Source organism: Plodia interpunctella, chromosome 5 (assembly GCF_027563975.2).
Source record: "Plodia interpunctella isolate USDA-ARS_2022_Savannah chromosome 5, ilPloInte3.2, whole genome shotgun sequence".
NCBI classification, from domain to species: Eukaryota; Metazoa; Arthropoda; class Insecta; order Lepidoptera; family Pyralidae; genus Plodia; species Plodia interpunctella.
Window position 1 is genome coordinate 8,199,497 of NC_071298.1, and position 27,170 is coordinate 8,226,666.

At 36.5% G+C, this 27,170-nt stretch overlaps 2 protein-coding genes across 17 annotated transcripts in view; one reads left to right on the forward strand and one right to left on the reverse strand.

Moving 5' to 3' along the window:
• Nucleotides 1-22,581, forward strand: part of raskol — a 118,850-nt gene extending 96,269 nt beyond the window's left edge. For 13 of the 16 annotated variants that reach the window (XM_053745348.1, XM_053745349.1, XM_053745342.1 and 10 more), the window contains 15 exons: nucleotides 9,109-9,334; nucleotides 12,606-12,675; nucleotides 13,203-13,330; nucleotides 14,503-14,646; nucleotides 15,206-15,351; nucleotides 15,777-16,022; nucleotides 16,342-16,541; nucleotides 16,814-17,022; nucleotides 17,412-17,524; nucleotides 17,658-17,824; nucleotides 17,945-18,163; nucleotides 18,603-18,700; nucleotides 18,907-20,893; nucleotides 21,083-21,195; nucleotides 21,302-22,581. In XM_053745348.1, the coding sequence (XP_053601323.1) occupies nucleotides 9,109-9,334; nucleotides 12,606-12,675; nucleotides 13,203-13,330; nucleotides 14,503-14,646; nucleotides 15,206-15,351; nucleotides 15,777-16,022; nucleotides 16,342-16,541; nucleotides 16,814-17,022; nucleotides 17,412-17,524; nucleotides 17,658-17,824; nucleotides 17,945-18,163; nucleotides 18,603-18,700; nucleotides 18,907-20,893; nucleotides 21,083-21,195; nucleotides 21,302-21,545 (4,310 nt within the window). In that variant the 3' untranslated portion in view covers nucleotides 21,546-22,581. Of the gene's footprint in view, nucleotides 1-3,810; nucleotides 5,005-9,108; nucleotides 9,335-12,605; nucleotides 12,676-13,202; nucleotides 13,331-14,502; nucleotides 14,647-15,205; nucleotides 15,352-15,776; nucleotides 16,023-16,341; nucleotides 16,542-16,813; nucleotides 17,023-17,411; nucleotides 17,525-17,657; nucleotides 17,825-17,944; nucleotides 18,164-18,602; nucleotides 18,701-18,906; nucleotides 20,894-21,082; nucleotides 21,196-21,301 lie in introns of all 16 variants that reach the window. The other 3 variants (XM_053745345.1, XM_053745346.1, XM_053745347.1) reach the window with 2 other exon arrangements.
• Nucleotides 21,836-25,463, reverse strand: LOC128670017 (uncharacterized protein). Its single transcript, XM_053745359.1, has one exon. It carries the CDS (start codon nucleotides 25,286-25,288, stop codon nucleotides 23,240-23,242), a length of 2,049 nt encoding a protein of 682 aa, XP_053601334.1. The 5' UTR covers nucleotides 25,289-25,463; the 3' UTR covers nucleotides 21,836-23,239.
• Nucleotides 25,464-27,170: the final 1,707 nt, after the last annotated feature.

The window sequence follows — 27,170 nt, forward strand, 5'->3', positions numbered from 1 at the left end:
AAATGCGTATAATTTTTTATTATATTTTTTGCAGACAGTACCATAATTTTATACCAATTATGATAGTTATCACTTTGACTGCATTGCCCGCGGTACTCACATTCTGGCAGCTTGCGGTCGGAGTGACTTGCGAAAGCTCGCAACAACTTTCGCAACTATGCTTAGTTTCATATCACGTCTGGCGCCATGCACTACTCTTTGTCAGTTAATTATAATTATGACGCATATGCTGAAGTGAAGAGGCCATTATTCGGACCATTACTGCGAAATTTCTTTCATGTCGGCCTCTCTTTGTTATCAGTTTGTTGTTGGTTTGTTTTTGATATCATAGTAAATTCAAAAAGTAATAAGTTCTAGATTTAGTTTTTACCCTTGCTCTTTTTTTGCCTCGGTCAATTACAAGCTAATCAAATTAGGATTTTATTACGCTATTAATTTATGCGAAAATGAAATGTAGCAGTCAATCAAGTTCTTCTAGTATTAACATTCAAGACTTTATTATTTTCTTATATTTTTATAGAATTTAAACAACATCATCAGTATATCTTTTTAAATATAATTTGGTTAATTAATTATTTATTAAATTCAGGGACGGATGAATTGCATTTTTGAAACAATCAGTTTTCGTAGCACTCGAACATAAAAACGATCGTCGAAACCCACATGTCACTTTACGATTTCTGTATAATTATTATTTTATAAACATTTGTCACGAATGAGAAAGAAAAATACGTGTCCAATTTATTATTCCATTCCCGAGCTGACGAGCAAATTACGCAGATAATTCCTCGTTGGGTAATTTGCGAGGAGTCCGTGAGAAAAATATCTCTGCACCATATCGCGCTGTTTTATTTGCCCTCGCCTGTCTTACACACTTGCGGTCTAGATATTTATGACATATCGTACTTTATATCAATAGAGACATTATAACTTTGATAACCGTAGGCTCTAAAAAAAATTAAAAGTATTGCTTCATTAATTATCGCTGTATTTGAATACGCCCTATAGAGCTCAGATTCCGAAGTGATTAGTGTAGTGATAGGTTGATATCAATTTATAACTGTTTTAAGAGTAGTGGCCATGACATAATTGGTATTATAAAATCTCGTAAAACAAATATCGTATGCGGTTGATATTGCATACCGTGGTAAGAATAATCAGATTTCTGTGGTGGTATATTTCCAAACAAGTTTGAAAATTAGAAGTTTGGTTTTGTGTAACGAGGTTCTCTTTATCTAGTTTGACACGTTTTAACGCTAATGACAGAAATTATGAAAGTTTTAGATAAGGTATTAAGTAATAACAACATTTACTGATGACCGCGTTTTAAACGGTTATAATGGTTATTATATCTTATAATGTTTGTAATAATACTATTGCTGAGAAACAATTTTTAAAATAAGTTATTTAAACCACGAATAAAAACGCGTTAGTCTTAGTAAGGCTTTGAATGACACAATATGTGTCTTTCAAAGCCTCTCTAGATCCACGGTACCTAGGTGTTTCCACAAAACGGACTATTTTATTGAGTTTAAAGACCCATAGATTGTCAGTCAGCCAGTTGCGCCGACGCTGCCTTGAGTTGTGCTTGAATCTCGATTGTGCTCGCGTTAGTCACGCTCACGCCGCCACCGGCTGGCAGCTTGCAGGCTGACGTTTCCATTCTTCACATTTTATTTTTATTTCGAAACCTGACTTCACTGACATTTTCCATTCTCTGCGTTTCCGCTCACATCTTCTAAATTAGTTTATCACAATAGTTATGAATCCTCACATCGTAAATACTTATTTAGCACATCCCGCTGAAATAACTACATATGTAAATTTATGAAATCTGTCTCTAAATACAGTTTATTCGCAAGTAGGCAGTTTACTTAGGGTTGGAATCTAATTTTGTCTGGAATGAGAGGCGTCCATGGAGCCTGACGGTATCTGTGTAGAGTTATCGCGAATGTTGTGTTAATCACATTCGTTCCGCAAGCGTTAGTTTGTTGAGCGCTCGATAGCAATTTAAGATCACATTTGCTCTGAGTTCGCTTCTTTTTTACGTCCCTGCATCCGGCAATTTTATTTGTGTTTTGTGAAGTTTGGCGTGCTACGTATTCTGTTTCTACATGATATCTGGATAATACAAGATATCTTATTTGGTACAACTAATAAAAGAGTAAGATTTACCGGTTTAGTTTCGCAGGTGATTCATATAAATTAAATGCGTGTGTTTATCTCAATAAATGTAATAGTATAAGAAATAAAGTGCTGAGAAGTACACAGTCTTTAATATGAGCTTTTTTGAATGCAAATAATATTTTAAGTTATATTTGGCATGTAAATAACACTTTGTAATACATTTAACTGTTCATGTTGATGCCATATACAAACCGCGTCCCCAATAATAGCTTCGTCCTTGTCTATCCTAGTTTGCTTGCACACAGAGAAAGACGAAACACACGCGTATGTTAATTAAATTAACTGATTCGCCGGTTGCTGGCTAATTGCGTACACTCGCCTAACCTAGGGAGTCTCTAAAAATATTCGCACGATACCCACCACTCCTTGTTAAACGCAAACATATGGCGTTTGATGTGTCTCTCCATGTCGTTCCACTCATATCTAATACATGACATTTTTTACACCATTATCTATTCGGGTGGAATCTTGCAAAGATTGAGCTGAAATTTTGTACAAATGTTTAGTTTGAATGACACTGAATTATTATAATAAGCATGACCTTATGGTGCACCCAGGAACGGCTCCAAACGTGTGCAATGGTTTACTGCACAGACATTATATTTTTGTCACACATTGAAGGTAATAAGATCTCTCTGACAACAGATAAGAGCTGATGTCAAAAATATTATCTTTGTAAAAAAATATTTCGAATTTGTTAGTCTATGTAATTTCCAGTCTTAAATTGAATTACGAGTATTATTAAAACTGGTTTCTTCATAATTAATTGGTAATTTCATTGTAAGAAGGACATAACACTCGCAACTGTATGTATGATTTAATAGAAAATATAAGTTAAATCGCTTTACCAGACTTTTCTGCCGATTGATATTAGGATCAAAACATGTCATTCAAAGTCATTCATGTATCGGTACTCTCCATTGATATGGCTGTATCTAATCGGCGTTGATAACAGACCGTTCCATATACGTATGGTGGTTTTTAATCAATATATTGAGGATATTATGGCATTTTGTCTTCTCACATGTGTAGTGCATCAATCTAGGTGTGTGTGTGATTCGTGCAATGTGCCGCACTACATGTCTAGCCTTGAAAATGTTTCATTACCTAACCCTACAATACAAGTAAACAAAAAGCGAATTACAAGTTATGCATATACATATATATGTATATACATATATATAATGTATATACATAATAGTGTTAACGATTTCCTCTATTTTTGTATAACTATTCGTAGACAAAAATAATGGTACCTTCTCAAGTCATGAACGTGATTCAGGATTTTTATACGGAAACAAGGATAATATGATCCTATTACGGAATCAGTGCTTGGGCAATACTTAATTTATCGCTTCAATTAACACAATAATAAAAAGGCAGTAATCAGTTTCACTTAAATCTATAATTAAGACGTTTGGGTTCATAGATTACCCAGTCCTTGTAATAATTAAAAAGTAGCATACGAAGCTAATTACATCTTAATAATGTATGTACGATATATTTTAATCTTCTCATCGTGATGACATTTTTATAGATAATAACCATAATTTACTATTTCATTGCCACTAATATATTTAGATGATAAAACTTTCAACATTCGTAACCTCATTGCAATTTTAGGAACTTACTTAATCATACCTTACTTATCGTGGTATTCGTTGTGATAACTGACAGTATTAGTAAAATGAAGTGAAACTTCAGAATAGTTGGAATTGTATCGAAGCGAAGTGAACACCCGAGATGATGCAGCGAAACACGTTTGAGGAGGCCGAGTGGTCATAATGCGGCGTACATCCGCCACCATGTCCAGCTCTCTGTCTTCAAATGTCTCGGCCTCCGGCGACGACCAGGCGCGCCGGCGATCCGTCTTTTACGTGCCATTGTTTGAGAGTTTTGACAATTATTTACCTCTTACACCGGAAGAAAGAGAGGCTTTAATAACCGGCCAAGACTTAGACAGCACTCCCGTAAAACCAAAGAGACGAAACGTTTTGGATAGTGGGAGGCTCCACATTCCAACTCGAGGCGATTCGTCATTCACTGAAAGTGAGAGTGATATCAGTGTTCTAAGTCCGGAACGCAGATTTCGTCGACCTTTGTCGTCGACCGTGAGCTCGAACGAGGCATTGACGAGAGTGGGCCAGCGTGAACTAACAAGTCCCAGGCTAGTTGCTGAAAGCGGCCTCCTAAGGCACACGAAACCCAGATTACGAAGTACGACCTCATGTGAGCCACGATATGACAGAATTTATTCACCCATGGGTGGATCGATCTCATCTAGTAAACTAAACAGTTCCACGTCGAATATCGGCATCAAAGCAGCAGCAAGGAATCCTATATTAAACTCTAATTTATGTCTTATACCAGATTCTCCTAAATTACTTACTCCTGGCAAAGAGAAGTCAAAAACATTGCCACAAAATTTAAATACGCCATCTCCAATAAGAGGTAGCAGTAGCTCTACCTCAATTTTCAGAACACCAAGAATCACAGTTACACCTGAGAGTCCAAATAAAAGTCCAGGAAAGATTTCAGGGCTGAATTTTATCCGTCGTTCTAGAAGTACAAAATTATCGAGAAGTAATTCATTGCTAAGAAGTATAACAACAAGACATATAGAAGAGGGATTAGACGATCAGACTGCTGTTGTTACGGATCTAACCGATGACTATGACAAGTTCGTAGACGACCATGGTGGTGAGAATGAAGTGATAGGAGCTCTGATCAAGAAACATGAAGCTCAGATGGCGAACAGTCCTCTGAGTATTCGACGTGGATACCTGGATGTTGACGATGATGTCGCTGTGCATTCTGGTAAGGAAAATAATTAAAAACTTATCTTATTTACTGTAAAAATGTCCAGGATGAAACAATGATTTTAGGATGGACATCAAGTTAAACTTGGGTATTGCTCGCGCAGTCTTTCCCTATACTCGTGAAAGCGTTTTAGTGATGAATTTATAAAAGATTTGTTGCGCAAAGCGGGTCTTATGAAATTTTGCCATGATTTTAGATATCGATCTTTGTATTAGGCTGTATTATATTTCTGCAATTTCCAATTACCGATTGTGCTAGACAATCGGTAATTGGAAATATAATTATAAAATCAAGAGTATGCTTATTCAGTAGTTCAATGCCGATTGTCATTATAATGAACGAAAATAAACTGACTTCAAGTCCATTTTGTATAAATAAAATGTAAGCACTTCCTTGAAATATTATCTTGAGATGAAGTTGTTTAAAAAATACATATTACATACTAAAAATTACTGGGCATATATGCTATATATCATTATATCACAAACATCCCGTGACTTTAACATGAATGACTTGCCGTTACAAACTACTGTGTCCTGCTATTCATATCGCTAGACAATGCCTACTAATTATATGGGCAGGAACCAAAGTTAAGTGTGTCTCTAAGAACGGATTGTCATCTCTTGTCGTAGCTATTATGAAAACTGGAAGTCATTTGCTTAACATTTGATCTCGCACAATAGAAGGTTATTGTGAAAACTTTTGCAATATACGCGTGTTACATACAATATTTCTCTGGCAATGTAACATATATTGTTAAAACACGTGCTGTAAGCAAGGTGGGTAGAGGAACAATAACAGACACTGTCAAATGAAATAATAGTAAATTTTTAATGTTTTGTTCTTTTTTGTAACAGATACGGCCATAAATAAATTATTTGTCCCCAAATCGGCAATGGTTAAGGAAATAGTCCTCTATTAAGAGAAGGCACGTCTGACAATAAAATAAGCTTGAAGTTTCATACATATTGTTTTGAATTTAGGAACCTTCAAATTCTTTGGAACAATATGTATGATTGAATGAATTGAATAGTTGTTTGCCTTCGAAAATAATGACCGTTATTTAGTGCTTGTGATTTTAATATTCTGTCTGCATCGTGGTACAAAATTTAATGTACAATACATGCAAACGTTTGGAATACATTGTGTGTACTACTATGTGTGATATTAATATAGAGTTGCTTATCATCTAGCACAGAAATCATACGGCATATTTCCTTATCATTTTTCTTGTATTACTTAGTATTATTTCTCTCAGGCATTTGTTATATAAGTCCGCGACATTTTCCAAACAATACATGCAGAGGTAATATTGAGCACAATCTTTATCGCAGTGCTCCCTGGTGGGCGTCTTATCGTCCGCTATCACTACAATACAACACAACGATTGCGCCGCTAATATCGCATTGTACCGACTCATTTTTTAAAAACAATCAGCTACAAGTATTTTTTTAGCTTTATACATTTTTTAGAACTCTGTATTATGTTTTTATAATTTTCACGAGCCTTGTATGTAAACATAAAATATGGATTTATATAGTTATATTGAAATAATTGGGATTATTGTTATACAATCCGATTCGATCAATAGTGGCATGTATCTTGTTCATCTGATCTATAGAAAAGGCAAGGTTCATGGATGCTAACGTAATAACGGTCCGTCTTTCTAATATTTGCTGATCAAGAACTTGTATGATCTCCGGTCTGGCTTATCATTCTTTGTAGTAACAATTTGCAAATCATGGAAAGTTAAACTTACAATTTACACTCCTCATTGAATAATTGCACTGCCTCATTGATAATTACTGCTGTAAATGACTTTTAACATAATTATACAGGGTTACTGGTATGAAACGCAAAACCTCTTACTACTTGGGTACATCAAAAAAAGCAACTTTTACCTATTCTACGACTTTTCGTAATTCGTAGTTTTTTTTTTCATAAAAAAAGTACAATCTAATTTGCGATTCTATTCATACACATCTTAACTCTATGTAATGGCCAAGCAACACGAGACAGTACAGTAGAGTTATGTAGCGGGATCGAACATAGAGTTAACATGTTATAGAAACAACATTAAAACTAAAAAAGTTTTTTTATTTTATTTATTACGTTTAGACCAAAGTCGTAGAACAAAAGATGTTAGTCTCAATGTGCTTTGCAGTCCTTTGGAAGGTTATACGTTAGATACCAGTAACCATGTATAAGAAATAAATAAAAGGTCAATAAAACTGCATATCACAACACAAATTGCGATAACAGTTCAGTCAAAACTTTGAACTGGCTCAAAATGTTAATGAAGTATAGCTATAAACGAAAATTCATATTGTTGTACAGTAAATCTATTCTCTCAATAAAGAACGAAATGTTTTTCTTTCAAAACATTGCACGAAGTGTTATGCTCGTCGTCACAATGTAAATCAATTTCGTACGGGTTATAAAGATAACTGGTTTGTGGTTACATAAGAACAACAAACTTCATAACAAAACTGAGGGGTTGTGTCGTTTTTTCATTTCATTTCCTTGCTCATCCCAAACTAGTTTAATATGTTTTCTCATTTCAACCCAATTACCAAATAAAAGTACCAATGCATATCAAAAATAGGCATGGGTTGAAAAAAGAAATTGAGAAAGTAGAATCCTTGCACTTGTTTTTATTGTACGGTTTCCTGTGATATTCTTCGTCTTCTTTGCGATTTGATGATAAATATACAAACGCTCTGTTGGCCTGCGGTTTTATGTGTACATAAACATATTAATAAATTAAAAAATGAAGATAATTGTTACTCTACTCAGTAAGGGAAAATAATGAGTAGGTTGATATGCTACAGGATGAATACGGAACAAACAAACTTGAGCAATAACGGGGATGGGCCGCAAGTGACTGTTCACACGATTATGTCAGTCGTTCGTTGACACCGCCATGTTTTCTACCCCATGATCATTATGGATTGTAACTTTGCCGTTTATAGTTTATCGATTGTTTCAACAAAACACGTTTTAAATATTCTTTATTTATATTATACACAGGTATATTCACACAGAAAATATGCAATACTCAAGGAATTATTACCTGTCTCTGGAACTATCTGTGGGATTAGAGATATTTTTTGTAAGAATGATAAAAGCTCATATTAATGGGACTTTACACGAATATTTATATTCGTTGTGTCCAATATTTCTACAGAAGTTGCATTCATCATGGTCTCAGCTAGACTTCAAGCTTGAAAAAAGTTTAAGTGCATTTTAACTTAAAATTCACACCACTCTGCTAATTAATTTGGCAAATAAGATTGAACTACAGGGTTCAACCTTCAAATTATATGTAAGTAGAAAAGGGCACACATGCAGTACTTGTACTTTCGTCATTGCTCGCAGCAGCGGTCACGGGCGACGTGCGCGCAACTTCCGCCGGAAACCACGCCACACATACGTCTGCTGTTTATTAGAATATCCATGTTATCTGTTTATAACGGACTGTCATGTTTGTGTGACTGTATCCCTTTAAGGCAAATTCACAATATTTTTACCTTATAGATCTACGGTGTTGATCCACGATCTGATTAGGTAAATTATTAGTCAAAGGTTCGCAAGCAACAAAGTCATACGGGAGCTTAATATTACCTGATACACTATGATAAAATTTCGGAACACATCTCGTGTTCTGTAATTTGGTAATAAATAAATAAGCACAAACGTGACAGTTTCAATAGTCTATCGATTATAAACATCAGCTGGACAATCACAGCAATTTCGTAACAAGGCTATGCGTGCGTGTTCGTGAATCAATGTCAATTGAAGTCTATAACGGTGCAGTCTTCATTACACGTGATTTTCAATGGAACTAACAAAACAAGTATTTTTTTGTTATATTTAAACCATTTAACTACCAGTCTCAGGAAGATCATACTTAGCAGGTTTAATCTCAGAAGCTGGATGAGTTATAATTTAGAAATGATCAAGATTTATAGTCTCGCATTGCCAAAGTATGGATGGCAACTAAAAGGTGTTCATTTACGTTCAAAATCATTATGGTAAGCTATTCTCTTGACAATAACCTTAAATTTAGCGTGTATTAACATCATGTTTCCTTCTTTACAGACACTTCATACGAGAAAGCATGCCGCCGAGGCTCTGCCCCCAGCACGCCGGTGCCCGGAGCGCAGCCGCAGCACAGCCCCTCCCGCCTCGCCTCTTTCTTCTTCTCAAAGAGGTCCTTCCGAAGCAACCCTCTCAAGAGGACCAAGTCTGCCACAAAGCTGGAGAGGGAGCGCGCGCTGGCGGCGGTTCCAACGCACCCACCAGGACACGCTTTACGAACTTCAAGGTGAGTCAAAATATTTGTTTAGAAATTAGGCCTTTACAGACAATTTTCTAGTCAAATTCATACTATTAGAAAAACACTTCTATTTCTCTCAAGAAGAGAATGTTCGGAATAAGAAAACGTTTCAGACGACTACTGCTCAGAAGAAATGTCGAATGAAACTCATTTAAACGGGATGAGTTTTATGTACATAAATATTACAACTCTCTCTCTCTCACTTTTCGACATCGGATTTCCATTCACAATCATTTATACAACTCTTTCTCTCTCTTTTCAACATTGGATTTGCATTCACAATCATTTATATAAATTTCAATATATTATTTTCCTGTTGAAATTACTGATAAAAGCAGGTCGAATGTTAGAAAATAAAACCTTAATGGAATAAAACCATTTAATAATAAAACTGTATGAGAATTCTAGTTAACAATATACTCGGTAAAGACATAGCAAATTGTCTTATTATATCACCACCTTGTCGCCGGAGTTTGATGATGATTGGCTGACCCTGGAATTGTACTGAAACATATAATTGTGACGTTCTCAATCAATATTTATGATGACAAAATTATTTGTGTCAGATGTAATGAAAATGAATTTAAATTTAAGTATGGAAAAAAGCTGTGGTATTTTTCTTATAGATGTAGAAAAACTAAAATTACAGTATTAAAAGGCCATTTCATACGTAAATAGAAGCAACTGTCTCAAATGTCTTTGTACGTACACAATATAACGATCAAAGTTATAGACTTCAAGGGTCTATAATATTAACTTGTGATTGCTATCTGCCGTCATCGCAAAGCCAAATTATAGGTGGAATACTTGCGCACTGCGAAGAAAATTACATGTCGCTATTTCTATTTTGCATATTTCTGTGTCATGCCATCATAGTTTTTTTCATACCTTTTTAAGTTACAATTTTTGGAATTTGTAAAAAGATAATATAATGTTGTTCAGAAATGTTTAGCCTTAACTAACACATGATGTGATTATGCAATGAGTCTGCGGAGCGGTTAATTAAACAACTGACAGTTAACGGCCTTTCATTAGCAGTAAATTTACATATGTACATTGTAGGGTTATTATGTCTGGTTTTATATAGCAGTGTATACGTACACATAGTTGTTTAGAAGCCAAATGCGTAGCTAAGGTCCTTAGCTTCATCCATCGCATATTAAAATTGAGAAATTTCAATAAAAAATAAATATGAGTGTAATATTTCCCAAATTATACTATTTCTTTTTTAACAGCTATAACATGTCCCACTGCTGGGCAAAAGCCTCCCCTCTCTCTTTCTACGTGTTCCTTTCTTTGGCCTTCTCCATCCAATGTCTGTCGAATTCCCTAAGCTCATCCGACCATCTAGTCCTAGGCCTACCTCGCTTTCTATACCCGTCAGTTGGAATCCAGGTTGTAAGAAATAAGTGTCAATAACATTTACAAATAAGGACTTGACAAACAAGTAGGTACTAAGGTCATTGTTAATTCATCATGTGTTTTGATTAGCTTTTTTGTATATATTTTATATTAATATACACTAAGTTAAATTTTGTAGTTTAGTATTAAAGTGAGTAAATTTAAACATAATATATTTGTTGTATATACATACAGCTGTAATAGTTTCCATAAAGTCCCAACAAAGTATACACAATGGAAAGCAACAAGTCCATGTTTTAGCGACATGTCGTGACCGCATCGCGTTATGCACTTTATAGGAGTGTCGTGTAAACATGAAGCATACAGAAGTAAAGTTAGATTATTATTATTTTTATTAAACGATTATATAAATCTTTTGATATATGATAATGAGTAAGGTGGAAGCAAGTGAGATTTGTCAGGATCTTTGCCTAACGCCATTTTCACTTTGCTCGGTTTTCGATAACCTAATTTTTTTTTGACAATTGACACCCTTGAAGTCATCAAGGGTGACTCCTTGATGATATCAAGCTAGCACTTCTAGGGTTTGCCCTTTTCGGGGCCAAGAAGAAACGGCATAGCCAAACATTTGTTGCCTATGTGATTTGTTGGTCACTAGACGCATTTCTGTACTCTCAATATTATCAGCCTCGACGTCATACGTACGATAGACCACGCCCCGTCTGGTACGTTATTTACTAAATGCCCTCTAATTACTTCCCTGACAATGTTAACGTTATATATATGTAGGTATATATAAAATTTATATACTTATATGAAATGCCACAATGTCAACAATTTTAAGGGATTTCCCTTTGGAATAGTATATAACGAAAAGTGATCATAACTACAGTTCTGTATGTTGCAGAAATGTATTTAAAGTGTAATTGACAAAATGTTGGTTCGATGGATTTTGAAAACAGATGAAAAAATAACATCAATAACCAAAGCATCTCTCAAGTTATAGCCAAAAATATATTATGAATCCCTGATAGTTCTACTCCAACTTATTTTAAATTTTTCGCAATTTTGGCAGCTTATTAGACGTGACAAGAGATAATAATAAAAGTATTCTTTCGGAAGAGTGTTCCACGGATTAGGAACACTTCCGAAAACATACTTTTAATATTATCTCTTGTTACGTCTAAGAGGTATTTCAGTTATTAAACTATATACTACGTTATAATGTTGTAGTTATTTATTTAATGTTAATATATGTTAATATTTAACGCTTTAATTTGTTTTATTTTTACATGTTATATAGGTTTGCAAATATAGATGCGCAAATATTTCGCTATTTAGTATGCGTTAGAAAATGCTAATAGTTAACAGCAAATAAAATATAAGTACCTGTTAATTGCAGTATATGCATTTTCAAGTACAATTTACAATAATACGTCAAGCAAGCCAATTGGTGCATGCTTCACCAAGCGTAAATTAGTTCAAGCTGCCGTTAATAATTGAAGTAAACGCGTTTTTTTCTCGTAAACTATATTAACACTTGCAATGCATTTTATTTAATATAAAAAAGCTAAATGCACGATGTTCATACAATTAATACTTTTTGCTAATTTAGAAACTTGTTGGCACATCTATTACTTGTATAATTGTTTTTTATTCAATACTAGCCTGCCGTCCCGACTTCGCTCGGGTAAAACATAATAAATGATACACCAAAACCTTCCTCAAGAATCATACTATCTATTGGTGAAAACCGCATTCCAAATCCGTGTAGTAGTTTTTAAGTTTATCGTGAACAGTCAGACAGACGCGGCAGAGGTCTTTGTTTTGTAATATGTAAGGATAAAGATATTTCGAATTAAGTATAATTTACTTATAAATATGAATATTGTTACAGATCTCACGAAAGCCTTTTATCAGCTCACTCGCCTGCCGTCTCCACCATGGATTTGGGACCCCCCAACCAAGTAAGTACAAATTTCAATTGAAAAGGGGTATTCATTTGAGTTATCATTAAATTATAATATAACACTTAATTGATAATAATATATTGTATATTATGGGTTATAATACGATCTTCGAGATTTCATGTTTCTCTAGAATTCAACTTAAAAAAGTTAAGTAATGTTTGTTAAATGGCTTGTACTCGTATTTTCTAAAAGTTGGATTAAATTCTAGACCAGATCAGGATCCAATTGAAGTCTCCCCATATTCTATTAATATAAAATGACAATGAGTTGTATGCCCATATTCTATTAATATAAAATGACTAGATGAAGATAAAAGATCCAAACTTATTTGCCTAGAATGTATGTATGTATCTAACTAATATGTATTCAAGCATGTTACCACGTTTGTGTGAATTATAAATCTCCAAAGAAATTAATCTCATTGTAAATCTGCTAGATCATAGTGTAACTATTGATCAAATAAAACCATTGAACAAGAACACAAGATTTTTATTGTTTTAAAAGCAAATGTCATTGATTTTCAGGTGGAGATCCGAGCTCTGCATTCCTCAGTGTTAGGTAGAGCACACTGTTTTGCGCTGAGCGCTGAGAATCGCCCACCTCGATACTTCGCGTGCGCTTCACGGAAGGAGCGCGACCGCTGGATATACAGGTAGGTCATCAATCTATCATAGTATTCTTAATTTATTTGCTAAATAAAATTTCTATCAGGAAGCTTAAAGAGATTGTCTGCAAGCCCCAATGAATAATTAAAACTGAAGCAAAAAATTTCATGTTCCAACCGCAGCATATTCTGCATCTATTTATGTTTTAGTACCTATATTCTTGGATAATAATTTTTAGAATGCTCAAAAGGAAGTCAACATTATCAGGAATAGAGGAAAACCAAAGAAGAGTTGGATGGCTTAGGTACATAAAATAGAGGATAAATAGGAAGGACGTTTTAATTGAAACGGCAAATGAAAGAGCATTTAGCTCTTTCATTTGCCGAAAGGAAGGAGTTAACATATGTCTCCTTACCTGAGTAGGAAAAAGGTCAAGAAGGAGAAGATTCTTGGATGATTTCATCGTGTTCAAAATAAACCTGCATCCAAACATACCTTTCACATTATACGTATTCAACACGATAGATTGCTTTAGAAAACATTTAGGAACGAAACAACATTATTCCCTTATTTGATATGTACGCATATAGAAACGCTTTAAAATGATTTATTGCTGACAAGTAATACCACATACAGGCCGTAACGAATCACATATACAGAGCTCAATTACGCTTTTTACTGACGTTTTTCATATATGTAGGGTACATAAATCGTGAATATTTCAGGAGGCAATAAGTACCCACACTTTCTATTCATTTAAGTAGTGACACGATGATTCTCTATCGTATCACTATCATGGGAGTACGAAATTGTCAGTGTAATCCTAGGTCATGGATTTATTAAGTACTTCGGAGTACCTACTAATTCCATGTCCTAGGCACAGTCCTAGGTAAACACAGCTATACTGTATTATTTGACAAAGTTTTTCAAAGCGTGAAAAATTACACTTACCATGGCAACGAGTAGTTTGTTTTACTACTATACCTATGTGCCGATGCCAGCATTATGCTTTGTTCCTTGGCCCGCTAGTAGGTGCCACTGGTGAATGAGGCCCTTTCATTACTGCTAATATGCGAAAAAAGAAAATGGAAACATAAAATTTGCCTTGGACATGGACTGGACACGTACATACCTAGCGAATGCAGTCGCGATATCCCTAACTTTCATATTTTATTATATTTATATTTTCTTTTTTCAATAAATGTGTGTATTGTAACAGCTTACGGCAAGCGGCGCGACCCGACGAGATCCGAACGCGACGATGCGAGCGAACTGTCAAATTGTGGTTGTTGGAGGCGAAAGACATCCCGCCCAAGAAAAGATACTATTGCGAAATCTTACTTGACGACACGCTTTATGCCAGGTAGGTTTTCCAAGAAGATTGTGGCTCTCATCTATTTACATCGATTTAAAATGAGTCCCCTATAACTGGCAACTGCTGTAACTGACGCAGGTCAGACTGAAGTTGTTAATAAAGTTTTAATATATTATTATTGCCAATTACAAAGATTTATTTTCGTCGATGCCCTCTTCTATTTACAGCCTTTTGCTACCATTAATATTTATATCACCTGTTATTCAGTGAAACTTGTTGTTTTGTTCAGGGTAATATCTATAAGGAAAACTAAGAGGTTTCCTGTAATATTCAGAAATACTTATTTGCACGAAATTAGTTTAATCTTTGTCTACGGAAAAGCAACTAAGAAATCGTGCCATAAGATTAAACACTTAAATATTGCTGTTTTTTTACCATAAATACTGTATCACTGCTTTACCTCTTCCAAGATAAACATATAGATATTGGGTTATATTTGTTTTTAGTTTCACAGTTCATAGTCGCATTTACAACCTGATATCCTAATCTTATTTTTTTCTTTCGGTACCAGATTAATTTTATTTACTAACATAATTTTTTTATCTAGATCATCATCAAAGCTGAAGACGGACCTGTGTTTCTGGGGCGAGGTTTACGAGTTCGGCGCGTTGCCGGCCGTGCGCGCCATTCACGTTAACGTGTACAGGGAACCGGAGCGGCGCGCGCGCAAGAGGGACAAACACGCCCTTGTCGGTAAGTAAATGACAGGCGACCCTAGCACAAATGTTATCATAGCCATTCAGGACCCGTGCTGGTGCTACAGAAGCCATTGAATTTGGACCCGCCACTCCCTTGTGGGATATATTACTACTAGCGGTATCGAACTAGAAAAGTTTAATAGAAACACCATCAAGTGTAACAACACACCATCAAGTGTATCAAGTGAAAACATATTTTATCACCTATCTGAATAAATCCTAGAATTAAAACTTCCTCCGCGATTTTGGTAAAGCAGTGATGGTCCAAACAATAAGACACCCGCTGCAATCAAAACGTCCCAGGATTGTATCCTACTTGTGCCACTAAAATTGGTATAGCAATGTGACTCATGTAGGCATAGTTTCAGTGAAAGAAAACGTCGTCGCAAACATGTTTAATAATATTTCTCTCTATTTCAGGCACAGTACGTATCCCTGTCGACGACGTATCATCGCGATACCTCAACGAGCGGTGGTACCCGCTGAGTGAGGGCGACAAGCCGCAGTCCCCCGGAGGCCGCAACCCCGCCCCCCTACGTCCCGCGCTCCGCATCAAGTGCCGCTACCAGAGCGTCGATGTACTGCCTCAAGATCACTACGCCCGCTTCCTGGATTACCTGAAGAGGAATTACAAAAGGCTCTGTGAATATTTGGAGCCGGTTATAGGTAAGTTGCGTTAAGCACAGCTATGTCAGATTTGCCCAGACATTTGGCACAAAACAAAAGAAAAGCCCAGAATGTGCCAGTAGATTCTCCTCCCGTGCAGATTGTAGAGATTAATCAAAGGGCTATAAACTGGAGATTCTTCTCATAGGCCATAGGCTAGCAATCTATCACTATTTCAATTCCACCAAGAAGCCCGCCATACAGCTAAATGTGGCCTCCCGAGTTTCATCACTGGTTGCTTTATCTGCTCAGTAAGGGATAAAGAATTCGAAGAGCCTTTCACAGACTTGCTCAAATAACTCTCCTCTTTGATTTACAGGGGTAAAAGCGAAAGAAGACATTGGATGCGCACTGGTGCTGTGCATGGCGGGCGCGGGGCACGCGCCGCGCTACTTGGCCGACGTGGTGGCGCTGGACGTGCGCCGCACCGGCGACCACTCGCTCACTTTCCGCGGGAACTCGCTCGCCACCAAGAGTATGGAGGCGTATCTCAAGCTCGTTGGGGACCAGTATCTACAGGTTAATAAAAGCTTGTGATTAAAATGTCATTTTTTAAAAACCTTGCTTGCACTGCCCCGCACTCCTAACCTCGTCTACGTGCCCAACTAGTTTTTGGAGTTAAGGATTAGAGATTCACGTCCGAATGGATCACTCGCTCTGCAAGAAATCGAGGAAGTACAAAAGTACAGACTCAGTCCTCACACGTCGGGTCTTTGAAGGTGAACTCGGCCCTACACTCTTGTTGGGAGGGCACAGAACTGTGTCAAAAATGACATATTTGAAAATTACAGGACACACTTGGCGAAGCAGTGTCTGCAGCAGCAGGCCCGGGCGCGGCGGAGTGCGAGGTGGACCCGCTGCGCGCGGGGTCGGGTGCGGCTCTCCGCAGGCAGCAGACGGCTCTGCGCGATGCGGTCACTCTCGCCTGGAGGTCTATTGCTTCCTCGGCGCCGAGGTTCCCGCCCCCACTCAGGGATTGCTTCGCTACCTTCCGCGAGAGGCATGTTCTAATTTAATAGTACATAAATAATTACGTCTAAGAGTCTAAATATATATATTTAGACTTAAGACTTACTTCTAAGAGTCTAAATATATATACTTAGTTTGGCATATATTTTTTATGTTCTCTTTTTCTTACTCAAAATTGATGTTTTAGCTTTCTAGATCAAGTTACCCAATCAGCAAAGTAACTAAGAAACAAAATGTCAAAAAATCATGACTAAGAGCTAATTGTCTATCTCACTGCTTTGTGTAAAGCTTATGTGGTAAAGATTTAGATAAAGAGCTGGCTGGTGATTAGCATACTCAGAGCATCAAACAAAACAATCCATTTTGTATTTACAATTTTATTCATGCTTTGTTTAATTTGTCTATAATATTTTGTTGTAGGCTTATCTCAATGGGACGAGAAGACATATCCGACAACTTGATAAGCGCTTCTATATTCCTTCGGTTCCTCTGCCCAGCTATCTTATCTCCTAGTCTCTTTGGAATCACACATGGTAAGTATACTCAACCTATATCCACTTACACAAAATAGGCATATTATCTTTAAGGTGATTATTATATTATTTCATCGATTCAACTTTAAAATATGTAAAATCTAAATGACACACGTTGTCGATTTTTTTCTAGAATACCCGAACGAGCGCGCGGCGCGCAACCTGACGTTAGTTGCGAAAACACTGCAGACTTTGGCAAACTTCACTCGATTCCAAGGCAAAGAGGCATTTATGGAATTCCTCAACGACTTCCTGGAGCAAGAGGCACCAAACATGAAGGCTTTTCTGAGAGCTATATCTGTAAGTCATTTTCCATTACTCCTTCGTCGTTATAATTGTTTGGAAGGCAAGAGTAACGTGATATATTTGTCAAAGAGCCTATAGTTGTTTACTGTACTTATTTTACATATTTCCCTACAGACGCGACCGCAAGACCAACAGCAGCAACACCAGCAGCCTCAGCCTCAAGCGCAGCACGAGGGCAGCAACCGCAACTCGGCCGGGTCGGAGAGCCCGCAGGCGGCGGCCGTGGACGCGGACCCCGAGTGGGCGCCGCACGTGGACATCGGCAAGCAGCTCGCCACGCTGCACGGCCTGCTGGTCGACAGTCTGCCGAAACTGCCGCCTAATAGGATACAGGTGCGCTTTGATCCAAACTTCATTCGAGATTTATCATTAAAGAAAAAACTGTTATGCTTAGACGACGTAAAAAAATAAAAAGGTTATTATGATGACTGATGATTATATATATACAGAAGACTTAACAATAATAATGTTTATTACGCTCGGGTAAAACCGTAATTAAAAAAGTAACCAATGTCACACACAGTGACATAGGCTACTTTTTCCAAATTTATCAAATATCTGTGTGCCAAATATTATTAAAATCGGCCCAGTCGTTTTTGAGGTTATTCATTATAAATAAAAATACAAATATTTTCTCTTTATAATATTAGTATGGATAAACAGGACTTGGGCACGAATCAATTTTTATTTTTAGAAGTTGAAACATGAGCTTTTCATAAAATTTTACAGACACAAATACTGCATTTAGTAATGTGAATTCCTTTCTTTCCAGGAATTAGATCCATTATCTGATATCCTAGATGAACTGAGCAAAAGGTTAGTGAGCAACGATTTGGGACCTCCAACGCAGATTACAGATAACATATTTAGGTAAGCTAAATTATTTTCTGGAATGCTTTACAAATTTTATAATTGCACTCCAAAAAGAAAAAACATTATTTTTCATAATTTTAAAGATAAACATATATAAATTATGTTTTCTTGAATAAATTATATCATAACTATTTGTCATTAAAGCTTATATAAACTTACGTATACGTAGGCCGATTGAAGTTTCATGTATTATTTGTTTCTAGATTTAACGATCCAACTTGTAATTCAACGCCTGCAAAACCTACCAACGTAGAAACTCCAACGAATGGCCAAATAAACAGTAACTTCGCTCACAGTTCGCCTATTATGAATAAAAATGGTGTCCAGTTTAACATTAGTCCATCTAAGTCAAACGCCGAAGAATCAAAGTACAAAAACTCATATGTGGCTGTATCCAAATCACCCAGTTTTAACTTACGATCAGCAACACTGCCCAGAAATGGATATGGCTCAAATCAAAATGTGAACCCTGATCGGTATAGTTCCCAGTACAATAGCCAAGAACATTGCGTTAACCCGAAGGTATTACAGATTGGTTTCGGTTCTGACCAATATCCCAAAGGCATCAGCAATGGGATCAGTGAAAGCTTGGAACGGCGATTTCAAGACCGATACAAACCCAATAATTACAATCAGCAGACGCATTACCACAACTCAAACTATAACAGCACGGAGAGATCCCCAAGCAGCGACAGTATCAATCACAATTACTCTGTCAAGGATATGCAGAACATCATAAAGGAAACTGCCACTTTAGAAGAACTATCCGATTTGTTAAAATACGCTGATGATTCAGATATTGTTGACGATAAACTCATGAATAAGAAGAATTTGGCTCAATCTAAATCGAATAATAATAATATCGTAAATGGAAATAAAACTAACTACACTAGCAACGGATCTAATGTTTCTATTAGTGGATTGTCTAATGTTGCAAGTTCTGGATACCAAAGTATCGCAACCTATAGCCAAAGCTCTAGTCCCATCGAAAACACCGCACATCTACACCAAGCATATGAAAATGGCGGTCAACCCATGAGTCGCTACTCGCAACTGAATTACCAAAAACAGAGAGATAAACAGTATTATGATAACAAAAATGACAAATTTTACCCAAAGAGTCCAGTGCAACAAAAAATTGATTACGATATTCAAAAGTATGGAATTCAAAACTTTACAACGGCAGATAATAATTCACAGTCAAACTCTAATATTAATTCAAAAATTGCGCCGTTAGTTTTTACCAACCCCGTATACAATATGGAAGACAATCGACAAGCTCAGGAGAAAAAGAGAAATGACAACAGAAACTCTAAACGTTGTCCTTGCGGCTCATCCAGTTCATCAATAGATGAGGAGGGCTTGAGCACAGACAATGTGGAAACAAATTCTGAAGAAGGTTCCACTAACTTCAACGACGACCAACAGAACCGCAACAATACCCACCGAAAACTCACCAGAGATAATTGTAATTATGAAGACGTGTACCAAATGAGCAACCATAGTCACTCCCCGCGCACAAGGGATGACGAATCATCGAGCAATTCGCCCAGTCTACGGAAGAGTAGCAAGACGCGAATGCCTAGAACGAATCCTATGCTCTCTTATTCCACAAATCAAAATCAACTAAATTTAAAACATTTCGGCCAAAGAGGAGAATCATTATATGAGAGTAAACCGCATCACATATCTACAGATTCCGGGTATCCGATGAGCAGATCTGATTCCAACGTGGAAGAGGTTAATAAAGAGATGTACCGATTGCAAATATCAAGAAGCCAGAAAGCGCTTTACAATATGGAAAACTCGAAGAACTCTCCTGAGAAATATTCTCTTTCTGAAAATAAGATTCCAGAGACAAATTATCCTTTAGATAGAACATACTCTGGTGCGAAGATGTCAAGCAGTAGATTGAATGAAGACTTGGAAAGGCATCAAGACTATTATGGAGTCAGAGAAAGAAGAGACTCTCCTCAGACAGTGTTCAATAGAGAGTCACAATCGAGCGAGGCGAACGACAGAGCTGCGATGCGGAGTGAGAGGGAAATAGGAGGCCGCGACAAACTGCAGCGGAGGCTCAGTCTCGAGTCTGCGCGGGAACTTACAGACAGCTCTGATGATATGGAGGACACCTTGTATAGTACAACAGGTAGAAGACGCGCCTCCAAACATCAAAGAACAATAGAACAGGTGATTATTTGATAGAATATAAATTTTTCAGTTCTTTTTTTATATCTTTTACCGCCATTCCTTGTAAATCGCCCTTAATTCATGTGTATTTTTTGTCAATACGAAATTGAATATGTGTATTTTTTGTCAATACGAATATTCATACCCTCACCCGTAGTACTAATTAAATTTTAATATGTTTTTTTACAGTACGAAAGAGAAATTGAAAGGCTGAAGTGTTCAGTAGAACTGTTGCGTGGGCGGTTACCGGCCGAACCTGGACAGGATCACACAGATGCAAAAATGAAGGCTATCATATCCAGGCATGTTTTTTGAATGTATTAAAAATATAATACATATTCATAGCACATTTCGTTGTGTTTTAGATTTAGAGGTATCAATAATATATTAATCAATATGAATTTTCAGGTTGATATGTGTTGAGGAGGAACTACGACGCGAGCAACGCAAGATGGCGGCCGCTCTTTCACACAAGCAGCGAGTGATCGAAGCGCAAGAGCATCGCATCGCCGCGCTAGACGAAGCCAACACCCGGCTGCTGTCAGCTCTAGTGCACCTGCAGCAGCGCGCCCCCCACCCCGCACCCGCACACCCCCCCTCACACAATAACTCCCATCCCTCCCCACACTCACATCAAGAACTACAGATTTAACAGTGCCGGGAAACCGATATATTTTAGGCCCGGATGAACAATAAAAACTACGGGCCTCAGACAACTTTAGTGTTAAAAATTTTACTTACTTGATATTTTTTTACGAAATTAACTAATGTTCGGTCTCAATGTTCGGTTTCGTCATTAGTATACGTACCTATATAATAATAAACAGTAAAACGTAGGTAGGCAGATCCTGTTTCGTAGAAGAAAAAAAACGAAATTACCTTGTTTTGTGTTACGCCACAGTCTTACGCACAAGAACTCGTTTTTGTAATATAAATAATTGGCATTGTTTTATATATGTTCACGTAAAAATATGTACTTTGTTTTGTTTCATGTATTTATTTAAACTTTGAAAGTCTCCTTAAAATATACAATAATATAATCAAAACAAACACTCGTCAGGACAAAGATTTGCAAATATTTGCATTAGTTATTTAAATGTTTCTAATGAAAGGTTATTGATTGGTGAGGTTTTATATTAATTTTAACATTGTAAACAGAATCACAATTGTTTTGCCATTTATCTTTAACTTTGTTACTTTGTTTCATTAGTTTAAATATTAAAAATGCTTTAAATTACATTAATGTTCCGTTTTGTATCAGTATTCGTATAATAATATAATTAACGGTTTGATTGTTCGCGTCATGTTTGTTTTCTGTAGCAATAATACCAAAGACAATTGAATATCCCATAGTCTAGAGTTGTAGTGGAATACTCAAAACCACTACAACTGTAGCCTTTAGTGTTGTATTTTAAAATAAAATGTTATAATTTTATGTAATAATAAGTAAGACTTGTATAATAATATTCTTAGTCTTTAAAACAGTATATGTGGTATGAATACAATATTTTTAATACCTGTGGAGTATTATAGAGGATTTGTATGGCAATGTAAAGATGTTTAATGATTGGACGAATCGAAATCTTTTTTTCTGCAATTCACAACAACTTAGTTGTTACCGTGAAAATGTAAATATACTCGCGTAGGTATAATGTTATACTTATCACATTAAATTATGGACTTATGTATTTTTTAGTTTTATTTTCTACAAATCAATGAATGGAACCTCTCGTACGTTCCGTTATCTCTTATGACAGCACACACTATCATCGACATCGCAACAGCGTAAGCGGTAGTTTGTTTGAGGCCTTTATTTACCGCAACGAAAAACCAGCAATGTATGCCGAATCCATCAATATCAGCGAACTGTTTCGCAACAATGTATAGCGAACATTATATATCCGTAAAGGTCCGATATCAAATAGATCTGTTATGTACATGTACGCGGAACATTGTTTCATTTTGACCAAATTTTGTAGTAAGAATCTAAATTATCAGTAGATTTTTCACAAACGGACACATATTTCACACCACCTTGGATCTTTCTAGTTATTTACTTTTAAAAAATGGGTTTAACCATTTTAAAGACCTATCTATAAAGACATCCTGTACGAGCTCTACGATGAGCTATTCCACTAGGCCCTGCCAGTTAATTACAGTTCTATGTATGGATTTAGCCCCCGTGTTTTTAGCCGTTCGGCTACGAATCCCTTAAGATAGTAAAACCTTAAAAAATGCAAAGACCTACAACAGCATACGATAGTCGATAATATTTAATCATCATCATAATATTTAATCGTCATCATATCAAATCATGAAAACATTGAGTTATGTCTCGTATTAATTTTATCCTTCGTCCGGTTCTATGCCATCAGGAATGCAACAATAGCGATTATTTCGCAGGACATCTTTTCTCTCTTGTGCTTCTCTCCTCGAGTATGGATGCATAAGCATCAAATCTTCCATACGCGCATATAAATACGAGAAAAATATTTCCCTAAATTTTTTGTCTGGAAAGGCAGCTTGGAACATCGTAGCCCACATTAAATTTGATAATTTAGCTTGAGATCTAAACAAAGCCAGTCGGTATCGTTTCATGAACAATCTAAACTTTTCATTTAATTTTTGTTTAAATGACCAGTTTGTATGTCCTGCATACCGAGGATCTTGGGGCGGTGAAATGTGCCCAAATCCTTTTGTAGCCATAGCATCGAGCAACTGCCAGTATACGCTGCTTGTCCGTATCTTTTCCTGTCTTTCTGATTGAGTATATGGACCGTAGATGCGTTTTCGCATCCATTCTCTCAACTCTGGAGCTAAGTGTATATCTGGTAAACGGGCTGCTACATTGACGCGCCTCATTAGTCTTAATGCACATCTTAAATAGTCTTCAGGCTTGGGATTTTCTCCCAAGCAAGTAGTCGATGATCTTTTTGCTTTCTTTGTCTTTTTAACCTTTTTATCTGCTACTGTATCATCGTTCACATGCAGCAAACTTTCAGTATCCCAAACTTTTTTAAATTCTTTTTCCACAAAAAGTTGTTTATCGTGTGTGTTGAATATAGTTTGGTAATTAAATTGATATGGAATATGACGAGTAGGTTTCTGAAAATATGGCAATTCTTCTGGTGGAAAAGTGCCTTCATTTCCATAATCGAAATTATGATCGCAATAGCATTTCGTATTTTTAACATATTCAATGACAGAGTTGTTCCATTTCTTAAGACAATCGCAAGGGTCAGGTTTTGGCGGAGGCGGTTTAGCGCAGAACCCACAGTGTATATTAATGTATTCTCCATTTAAATATCTGTACCCGCCGTGAATTAAATATCCGAGAGAGGGTAGTATTGAAACTGTACTTAGTATAAACACTGATTTACCGTGTATATAAGAGACACCGCTGATAGTGTACTGAGCATTCCACATGCCAGTACTTGGTGCAACAGGTTTTTTTCTTCGACCACCCTTTTTATTACCTGCCATACCCATTCCATAACTTTTTTTCACTTCAGTAAGAGATAATTTTGATCCACGCAGCTTGCTTTTTGATTGTGTAATAGTTTTCAACGTCGTCGTAGCTGTGACTGATGAATATGGTTCTATACGAGAAAAACCTGCAAGTTTATCGCAATAAGACCGTGGCAACCTCTTGGGCGGCGGTGGTGGTGGAGCAGGAAGAGCTGGAGGCTTCGGTATAGGTGGTTCTTCTTCAAACGGCTCGTTAAGGTCATCTAAGTTAGGTAGAGGCGCGGGGCGGGAGGGTTTCCGCCTTGGTGGCTCGTAAAGTACCGCAACCATTTTTTGTAAATATGGAGACGCTAAAGTTTCTTGGGGTTTCTTTTTTGGCTTAACAGGCTTTGGTTTCTCTTTAACCACTGGACGAAATCTCGCCCGTAGCAAAGAGATCAAATTATTTAATCCTAAATACAGTATACTCGATAGCATAAGTTTAGCAGTTAGCTCATAAGAAAATTTTTTTCCGTCAATGGAGTGACCATAAGTTAAAAGAAAAAGATATGCGAACATTTCTTTTGGATCATGGCGTCCCATGTAAACACAAGTCATGAGATCATTCGCCGTAGGCCGAGGTAAAATGCCAATTATTTTCAGAATGCGAGAAGTTCTCACTGGCCTCCCTTCTAGTAGGTCTTGGTAAATGCCAGCTTCTAACGTATCTAAGGCGTCTCTTTGAGGTACGCTGAGTGCGTGATACCAGGTCGGTCCTACTTCCCTTTTAATACTTCTGAATATTTGCCTATCCCTTTGTTTCCTGTATTGTTTGAGATCGTCCATAAACGTCTGTTTCTCGCGCACTTGCCGCGCGAACACGATCTCCAGACGACGCTGGGTGCGCTCCTCAACACTCGACTCCGGGCCATACTTCTCATAAACCATCGTGTATTCGACAGTAAAACAATACAATTATTTATGATTGAAACAAATATTATAATCTTAGGTCGTTGGTTATTCTAAGGTTCAAAAATTTCAAAATCTACAGCAATTTAGAAAAAAAATCGCATTACACAAATTTTAATATAAAACAGTCACAATAAAGTCATAGTTACTTTTTTAAAATGACAATTCTTATTAATTGTTATTATTTTAAAATTACACCTGAGCATAGAGAAATTATTTTCAATGATAAATATGTTATCAATGTAGGTATTATGGACATAGCATAGAACCATTACATGTTCTTTGCCAGAATCAGGTGTTCGTCTGTTTGCTGTATGGGATGTCGCCGTAAAATTATAAACACTATTATTTCATAATCTATCTTGCCTTTTTGTTGATCTTGCTAGATTATAAACTGTACAGTAATTGTGTAAAATTACTTCAAAGACAAGCTATAATATGTCGGACGGGTACAGTCATGGAATTAGTAGGTACTTAAGTAGGTTAATTTAATAAGTACTCCGTACAACGAAGTACTTATTAAATCAATGGGTACAGTACAGCGCAATTCAAATATGTTTATTTGATAAAAAGTTCCTATACAACGACTTCCATATCTATGGATACGATTTGTGCTGCCATCTAACGTCGAATAGCATAACTTCAAATGTATTGAGGCCCGTGCACACCTACTCGTATGAAACACAAGCACAGCAATATTGTATGAAATTTTAACGCACGTATACGTGTAAAGAAATTGAAAAAATACAATTTATAAATAACATTATTCATAGACCAGATCGGAGAAAACATCATAGATTGCTACATTAATCTATGAATAATGTTGTTTATAAATGGAATGTCCTGGGAACAGAGTCACTGCATGTGACACGCGTGGGCCATGCCTACGATCAGCTGTCTAAAACTCGGCCGGTCGAAGACCCGGCGAGGGTGAACGCCCCTACCCGTCATCCATCACCTAAAATATATTCCCTCATTCATAAGCGCTGCTGAATTCATCTTAATATTTAAACCTCATAACATACATTACCATCTATCAATCAACTACAGCTTCGCCGCTGATCCCGCAAAATGTAAAATCTTTCAGACGAAGTCGGCCGTAACCATTTCCCTACCGGAAGTACAGAAGTCAAGTTAACTGGGTATTCATAAAATACTAGCGGTCTGTCTCGGGTAAAATCATAATAATTCACACACCTAAAACTGCCTCAGGAATCACACTATCTATTTAAAAAAACCCGCATCAAAATCCGTTGCGTAGTTTTAAAGATTTGAATCACACATAGGGACAAACAGACAGCGGGAAGGGGTTTTTTATACAGTGGATGTAATCTAATCGTAAGTATAATTATTTTAATGAAATAGCCGCTGTGCAACTCTGTCGGCGTACCTATTTCTATTTTCATTTGTAATTTTTTTCCAGTTTCGTTTCTTCTGTAATATCAAAAGGCTTAAAAATCCATTTCAAATGTATGTCCCTATCCTCTAACAGTAGTGTATTAGAATCTGCTTTCGTACGGAGCTTAATCTATACATATTAGGTGATTTATATCTTCCGTGAATGGAGTGTTGACGTAACTGTATCTTACAGAATTGCTATTCAATACGGAAATTATTATTATAACTGATACATAATACATGTAACGAAACGATAGCAACAAAGGGCTTGTAAAAAGCGTCTAGCAAAGGAATGGTGATTAATAAAGTTGTAATCAGCTAAAGAAAATTAATATCGTAAATACCGTTATATGAGCATTATCGAAGAAATTGAGATCATGTATGTATGTACATATTTCTGGTCTTATTCATTTTATAATGTGTTTTTTCCTTTTTTATATAATAAATAACATGTAATATGTAA